Source organism: Nuphar pumila, chromosome 8 (assembly GCF_984573655.1).
Source record: "Nuphar pumila chromosome 8, dmNupPumi1.hap1.1, whole genome shotgun sequence".
In the NCBI taxonomy this organism is placed as follows: domain Eukaryota; kingdom Viridiplantae; phylum Streptophyta; class Magnoliopsida; order Nymphaeales; family Nymphaeaceae; genus Nuphar; species Nuphar pumila.
This window is the reverse complement of record NC_143256.1, coordinates 18,062,903-18,071,744: the sequence shown is the minus strand read 5'-3', so window position 1 is coordinate 18,071,744 and position 8,842 is coordinate 18,062,903. Positions and strand designations below refer to the sequence as shown.

The following is an 8,842-nucleotide window of genomic DNA, read 5'->3' as shown; positions in this document are numbered from 1 at the left end:
ATATTTAGGTGTATGCATGGCTGATCAGACCGACAAAAGGAGAAGGAAAAAAAAAACACCCAATATAACCCAAAAAAGGCAAAAAACTCACATCAGCAAAATCATATCAAAACACGAACCATTCTGCTATGTTCTTCTAGTCTTCAATCAAAGACAAACTGGAAAGGGTTTTCCTACAAACAAAACAGAGAATTCTTTTGACGAAGACTGCACAGAGCAAGAAATGTAAGGCCACACAACTTGCTTCCAAAACCAAATCAACCATCAATTGCAGTTACGATCCCGTTACTGCTGCACTAATCTCCACACACGAATGCATGCATCTTCACCAGAGCTTACAACAGTGCAATCATCATTGAAAACTAATCCATAAACACCTCCCAAGTGAGCACCCTTTATGGTTATACGACTTGAAGCTGGCTTATCAACTTCATATATAATTATGCTTGTGTCTAGAGATCCCGTAGCAACCATTGTGCTATCAGGAGACCAAGCCACACAATTTATACGAGCAGTATGGTACAACATGTTCTTAAGCTTAACCTGCAGAAGATAGTCAACTGGTTAGTGAGACAAATGTTCAGGAAGTTAAAAATCAAACCTTGGTAATTAACATTACATTTCTAAAAAGGATTAATGCGGAAGGGAAAGGAAGAAAGAGAGATGGACTATGCAAATGGGAACCAAAAAGTTAGAAGTATGAACAACTTAAATATAGTGACAAAATCTATCAAAAATAAAGAAAAAAAAAACATGGATGAAGCATGACAGCCTTCCACTACTTTAATGTGTGTAAAAAGAATTTAGGAAACAAAAAGAAAATTAAAAAACCATATAGGATTTACATTGTGCCTGATAAATTGAACCATGGCATTTTGCTATGTCACATGGGTGCGGGTGCGGGTGCGACACGGGTGCGGCGCAATTTCAAAAATTTTGGACACGGGGACTCGGCTATATATATATATAATTCTAGTAAACAATTAAAATTAAGTAGCCAAAACTATGACCTTAATTTTTTCGAAAGTTTCAATTTGGCATTCCCATTTCTTTATGGTAGTTCTTAAGCTAGCTTTTCTAATACTTATGAAACTAGTATTTTTTTAAACTGGAAAAGCATTTATTTAGCTATCTCAAATGGTTGGGTTACCTTTTATCGTGTTTTATATATATTTTTACATAAGTTGTGACTTGTGAAACAGTCACACAGACTGTGCACACAGTCTGTGCAATGCAGTCTGTGACTGTGCAGACTGTGCACAGTCACACAGACTGTGTGCAATGACTGTGCAGTTGCAGTTGCACAGTTTGTGACTGTGCAACTGCATGCATTGCACAGTCTGGTTATATATTAAAAAAAAAGATATATAAAAATTGTTTTTTTTTGTTTTTTGTCTTAAAAATGGACATTTTTGGACTCGGTCAAAGTTGACCGAGTCCAAAATGTGGACGGACGCGGCCTGGACTCGTTGACCGAGTCTGACTCGGCGTTGACCGAGTCCGGGCCGAGTCCGAAGCCGCACCCGTGTCGGGGCGTGTCGACTCGGGTGCGGCACCTCCCTAGCCGAGTCCGTGTGACATAGGCATTTTGTAGTCTAGGAAAACAAGGGTAATTATAATACCGCACACAAGGCCATAAATGCTTAAGAATTTTCAAGCTTTTTGGATCTAGAATGCCATTGACATACAATAGAATGAATGTCTACTACATTTTTCATAACAGGGATATTGCGCCAAATCAATTCATTCTAGGTCTTGATTGCTTTGTCACCTTCTCATGAAAATCCAGAACATGCAATTAATAGCAAAGTACACCATTATTATCAAAACTGGTATTTGTCTTATGCACCACAATTTGCTTTGTAATCCCATTGTTGCTTAAAGCTAAACTTATGGTCCCCAATAGTAATATTTCTGCTTATTGCTGATCTCCAATCTTTACTGGGCTCCTCCTTTTCCCAGTTCCTTCAACTTGCTTCATGTCAAATTTTTTGTGTTCTGTAATTTCGGACAGCTTGTAACATGCCCATTCTATCCCTGACAATGCTCATCTTTCTGTTTAATTAACTCTTAAGGACAAGATGTAAGGATACGTGGCATTTCTTCAATATGTGTTTTTATTTTTGCTTTACGTAACATGCATTAGTATTGTATCATTGTCATCAATGGCTCGGGTAATTGATTTGTAGTACCAGTTGGAGTCACACTATCTCAACCGGGCCATATTCAGGCAAACCTAGCTTGACTAATAAAAAAGAATTAACTCAATCCTAGTGAGGATTAATCTATTATGAGAGATCATCCCATGTGATTAATGACTTGGGACATCAACCTGTTGTAGTTGGAATATTCATTTTCTCTTTCCTATTTCATTGAGTCAAATTGAAATGACAAAAATTGACACAGAATTAGAGCAACCATGACGAAGTGATCTATTAATCTCATCTTCATGCTTTTTCCTCTAATCTTCTAACCTCTTTCTTCTCTATGGATTTAATATTTTTCAGAAGATTTCTTTGTTTTGAATGTTAAATTTTAAAACACTTACTGGAATCATAGGCAGATCTGATTGTTAGCTTTGAACAAATCTGGAATCTAACTTGTTTTTTGGTCCCATAGGCTTGGGTGAAGGGGATAAATGGATTGGTACGTGGAAATGGTAGCTCTATCTCAGCTGGTGGTGTGGTTGGCTGGAACCAAATAATCAAATCTTCAAGGGAGTACGACCTTGCAAAGGGGGGTGATTGAATTGGTAATTAAGTTTATGGTTCAAATCAAGCTTGCAAAGGGGTCAAGCTGAGGTTCCAGACTGACTTATGGTCCAGGGATGTAACTCTTGCTGAAAGATATCCACCATTTTTTCACATAAACAGAGATAACAGCATACATGTAAGTGAATGTTGGAAAGGAAGAGCTAGTTAGTTCACTGAATTCAGAAGGAATTTCACGGAGCAAGAGGTAGAAGATTGGTTTTGGTTATGGCTATTGGATTTTTAGGCCCATGGAAAATTTCTGACAGCGAGAATTCCTTATATGGAAATGTGACGGATGTGTTATGTTCTCTATAGCTTCATTTAGCCATGCTTTTGGCTGTAAAGATGTAGACCACTTTCCAAATGACACCGTCCAGGGTTTCCATCCCTCTCCTACAGCCAAGATATTTGTGTGGCTCTTAGCACTTGATAAGGTTAATAACCAGTGCAAATTGAAAGACAAAAGTTTCCAGCTTGCAAGTACTTGCTACTTCTGTTTCGATGAGAACGAAACAATTGAGCATTTGTTTTGGTTTTATCCAGCATTTCAGTGGTTGTTCAAACAAGCTTTGGATTGTGCCAATAAAATGGCCAGATGGGGATTTAGCTTGGATTGGTCGGAATAGGACTGGTGATTAAGAATCTTAATTTGATCTATTCTGTAAGCTTGTTGAAAGATTTCTTATCCCCTGGCTTAAATTATTTCTCTTAGACAAAAAAAAAAGGATTTACATGGTTTGCAAAGTGTTATAATGTGCATCTCCCTCGCATACTGTCTGTAGACTCTGTACATACACCAATTCTTGTTTTCTTTTTGTTATGTGTGTGTGCTTGTGTTCAAGGATTGATACACACACACACACACACACACACACACACACACACACACATATATATATATATATATATATATATATATATATATATATATATATATATATATATATATATATATATAGAGAGAGAGAGAGAGAGAGAGAGAGAGAGAGAGAGAGAGAGAGAGAGAGATGGTACCTCTCGAGTGACATGGTCCCATACAACAGCTTCTCGATTGAGATCACCAGAAATAAACATAGAGGCATCTGGGGAGAAACGAATGACGTTAATAGCACCACGATGCTTCTCAAGGACTGACTCTTCAGTGAGAGTGTCCCCATTGACAGAATAGACGTGGAGTTTCCCATCTTGGCCACCAACAATGGCCTCACTTCCATCAGGTGAAATTGCAGATGCCGTCACAGCAAACCCAAGATTCAGAGTTGACAACACTTTGGATCCACGAAGCATGATTACTCCTGAATCAGTTGAAAGCAATGCCAGCTCGGGCTTATCAAGTGCAATATTTAAGTCCTTTGGTTGTGCACCAATATCAATTTGTTCTTCATCACCACACTGATCAGCATGCAGTGGAATTCTCCTTACCTGTAAAATTTTGGGAAAAGGATCATCTCTTGTAGCAAAAGCAAGTTGAACATATTGTACATAGCTACAGTTGTTGTACAGTCAGCAAAATATAAGCCCCACAGCAGGATATCATCAATTGGAATTTGGCAGGTAGATTAAGAAATTGTTCCTTATTAAAGGAATATGCTATTCATCAGACTTGGTGAGCAATACTACCGTGTATTGAACTTTTATAATTGGCTGGAAAGCTTTCCAGACAAGAATATATGGACTATCCCTGATATTTACTATCCGAACATCAAAGAAGAGGACCAAATATTTGGAGAACACCTGATAAAATCATCAAATTGGACTAGGACAATATAACTTAAAAACGAGGAGAAAATCTCCAACCGAATAGCCTTTGGAAATCTTTCACATGTTATTGCCATTAGACATACTAGCGAGCACAGACATGCTCCCAGTCTATGTCACAGGGACTCACCAAAGAGGCCTCTGCACCCACGTCGACGCGACGCGGGTGTGGCACCCAATTCGGTCAACCCGCACCCAAGGTTATCATTGTCCAAAATGGACTTGGTTAACTTTGTCCATTAAAAAAAGGGACAGGGCTCGATAATGGGTAAGGGTACCTCGAGCACCCCCCTCCCCCCCCCCCAATGAAAAAAATAAAGGGGTACCTCGAGAAGGGGTAAAGAGGGATGGGGCTTGAGAATGGGGTACCACGAGAAAGGGTAAAGGGGTGGTGTTAAAATATATATATATATATATATACCCTCCCGCACCCCCACACCCAAGTTCTTTTAAAGTGCCGCATCGCCGCCCCCGCATCTGCACCCGTACCTATGTGACATAGCTCCCAGTTTATCCAATACATATATGCACATGTATGAATACAAATTGTAGTTAGTTGCCTGTTTATATAGAGCGTGAGAGAGGTTGACTATACCATGCACGTGCGAAAATCAAATTCCACTTGTACAACTTACATAATGAATAACAAATAGTGTCAACTGTCACATACAAATCAATTCCTTATGCTGTGAACATTGGATCAAGAGAATTTCTGCTCATGACATTTTATATGTCAAAATTACAACTGGCACGGTAACAATGTCAGAACAAAACAATATCCATAGTGCTATGATTAGGCCAATGAAGCACTGCTCGTCATATTATATCATTACATGGCAAGGTGTACCTTTCAAAAGGTATATGTGTAATTAGGTTAACCTAAAGTTAGACATAACATACAAGAGAGTTGACTACGACATCACCCACCATATGAGGCACTTTACAGCCCTGTGGTACCTCCTGTTATCTCTTCTCTATTCTTCGTCTTCACCACATGAACATAAAGTTGAATTACTTGCTTAAAAGATGTAGTACTGCTCATTTCAAGCATGGGCGTGAACAAATCTCAATTCATTTTTTATTTCTTCTCAAGGAGTATTGAAAATGATATTACTTGCATATTTTTGTCAAACTATTTCAATGGAATATTATATAGAATTTCAAAGGCTATTTAAGTTTCTAATTCAAGAATTTGACATCAAGAAATTGGTCTCATTTACGTACCTCTTAGAGATTGAAGTTACAAGAACAACAAAGAGTATATTTATCTTTTAGAGAGAATATGTTGGAAGATACTGTTATTAGTCAGTTTGGAGCCTTGTGAATTAACTAACATATCTGTTATCCGATTAGCCTGATTAATCAATTCATGCACAATGAAATGATACTGAGATGGGCCATGAATATTCAAAAAATTGAAGGCTACTCATCAAAAAGGAATCTTCTATGCCAATTCCTTTGAAGTACAAAATAGATGACCTGCATGTATGTGCATAAAAGAACCGCCTCTGGTTTTATTTTCTTTGAGAGTGAATTCCGTACCATTGAATAGAAAAGAGACAAATGATCATAAGCTTAAATGTTGAAGCCAAATTATAAAGCCATGTCTTTTGGGCCATTTGAAAAGAATTCATATAAAAGCAATATTACAAAAGGCAGAGATTCAGGTGAAACTTCTAGGAAGCTTTATGGTGATAAATAATATCTATGAAAAGAAGCAACCATATATTGGTGACTTGCCACTTTAATAAGAAAGAGTTGCATTCAAGATGTTTAGCACTTCAAATTTTCTGAACAGAATTGCAAATTCTCCAAGAGAGTTCAAGGCTTGACTTCATAAATCAATTCGATAGATATCTTTGCAACACCTCAAGATGGAGCATTGTTGCCTATCTCAATTAGGGGTGGCAATCGGATCGGGTTGGCAGGTCGACCCAGCGGGTTGGCTGGTCAGCATACCTCAACCCGACCCGTTTATTAAACGGGTCGGCTGTGGCAAACACGAACCCGACCCGTTTATTAAACGGGTAACCCGACATGACCCGCCAACCCGTTTATAAACGGGTTGGGTCGGGTAAACGGATTGGCAGGTTAGCAGGTTGACCCGCCCGCCTAACCCGTTTATTAAACGGGTCAGCTGGGTTGGCATACCCCTAACACGAACCCAACCCGTTTAATAAACGGGTTAGGCGTGAAAAGATACTGTCATTTAGTATAAAGTCTGGATCTCAGGATCCAGACCCAATTCCTTTCATTTTAAACACATGCTCATTAATGTTTCATTAATGATATGCTATAATTTTATCATAACATGTAATGGGTATTTTCGTACCCTAGCTATTGTATCTGTGTGTATTTAATCAGAGAAGCAAAAATGAATACCCTGATTAGGGATTTTTGCTGCAGCCTCGTTCTCTCTCCCCATGCTGTGTTGTTGCTTGTAGATGAAGAAAGGAACCCATGATTTCTATCATGGTATCAGAGCAGCAGGTTCAATATTGAAGATCGGTTCCTTCTATGACTGATTTGTCTCCTTCTAAGGTACCTGTTTTCTCATTTTTTCTATCGATTTCTCTTGTATTTAAATCTGCAGTCCTGACTGAAATCTCTTCTTCGTACTCTCCTTTTTCTTTTTGCTCTTTTGAAATACATCATTAATCTGCTTATTGTCTTCTTCAAGTACCTCCTTTTGATTCCCCTTTTTTATTTAAGCCAACGTGTTTCTCTTATTTCCAAAATCCAAAACTGAAATTTGGTCACGTTGGCATATTTCCTCCTTCTTTCATTCCCTGTTGTTCTTCTGTCATATCTACTACTTCTTTCACATCGCTGCACGTGATCTTACCCATCCATAAGCAAAATAATCAAGCAAGATCAATTTTTTTGATCTATGTGTGATTACAAGAGTTGAAAAGGATCACTCCAAACTCATTTGCATATTGACGTCAGATCAGATTGTGATCTGCACGCCCATATCTATCTTGATTAAAATAATTTCATCTTCGAATTCATTTTCATCTCTGTTTTGCCTGTTTTCTCATTATTCTAAAAGGAAAACACATTATTTTCAAAATAACGTACCTATTACTGATTGAATTTTATTCAGAACAGATTCTTTACTGTGCAGTCCTGTTTTTTTGCCTCGTGTTCATCAGTTAAAAAAAAAAAACTAGTCTGGTCTTTAGACTTCTCTGATATTAAAATTTATGTTCTGAATTATACTAGAATTCAATTGTGGTTGGGTCTTTGTCGTAAGGCCATTTCTTATTTTTTATTCCTTCTCTTGGTTGGATCTTATTCCTTCTTGTTTTTGGCTTCAAAAGAATATGGACTCATTCCCTCATTCTCAGTCTGGTCTTTCCTCAAACTTTCTCAGCCAACTCGTGTCTGAGAAACTGAACAATTCCAATTTCCTAACTTGGAAGCAACAAATCATACCATTCATAAGAAGTCAGGACCTTTCTGGACATCTGGATGGTTCTGTTCCTGTTCCTCCAGAATTCATACCACAAGAAGAAAAGAATGGTGAGAAAGATCTTTCTATTACCTATGTTAGAAATCCTGAGTATGTATCCTGGATGAAGTGAGATTAGGCGTTGGTTGCCTATATCACTTCTACATTGTCACAAGAAGTGCTTGTGGCAATTCCAGATGACTGCTCTGTTAAAATGTAAAACTGTGCAAATGTTTCATATTTACTGACAAAAATGATAAACTTTCTCCTCGTGTGATTCCCTGTGCCTTTTTAGGATATGCTGAAAACCAGAAAGGTTATAGATGTTTTGACTTCAAAAATAATAAACTATATGTGTCTAGAAATGTTTCCTTTCTTGAAAAGGAGAGCTTCTTTGATTTTAGAAAATTAAAAGACGTCACTGAGTACTCCTTTTTGCTAGATCTAATATCAACATCTGATGAATATGACCTTGATTGTAACTTTGATGATGATCAAAGAATTATTGATCTTAATGTTGAAAATGAAGAAGTTCATAGAGATACTAGTATTCAATATTCCAGGCGACAAGAGTCTAATCCTCCATGTGCACTTGAAAAATATTCTAACATTCCAACTAGACAATCATCCCGAATCTCGAGGCCTCCAGGAAAGTTTATATCAGTGGCGGAGCCAGGGGTGGGCATGGGTGGGCGGCCGCCCACCCTAAAATTTGAAACCGAGTCGACTCATGACTCGGAAAACCGAGTCGAATCGGGACTCGTGAAACCGAGTCGACCGAGACCCGGGCTCTCGATGAGTCTAGAGCCTGCCAAAAGAGGCGAGGGGTAAAACCCTAGCCAGTTTTCTAAAGCTCTGCCCCTCCGTTCCAGCGTTC

General features: G+C 38.3%; 1 protein-coding gene across 1 annotated transcript in view; it reads right to left on the bottom strand.

The window, feature by feature from the left end:
• Positions 1-285: 285 nt before the first annotated feature.
• The window catches only part of LOC149829702 (actin-interacting protein 1-2-like), a 47,962-nt gene continuing 39,405 nt past the window's right edge, over positions 286-8,842 (bottom strand). The window contains exons 6-7 of the mRNA XM_090015264.1: positions 3,768-4,175; positions 286-543 (exon numbers count right to left, since the gene is read on the bottom strand). Coding sequence (XP_089871390.1) covers positions 286-543; positions 3,768-4,175 — 666 coding nt within the window. The remainder of the gene's footprint in view (positions 544-3,767; positions 4,176-8,842) is intronic.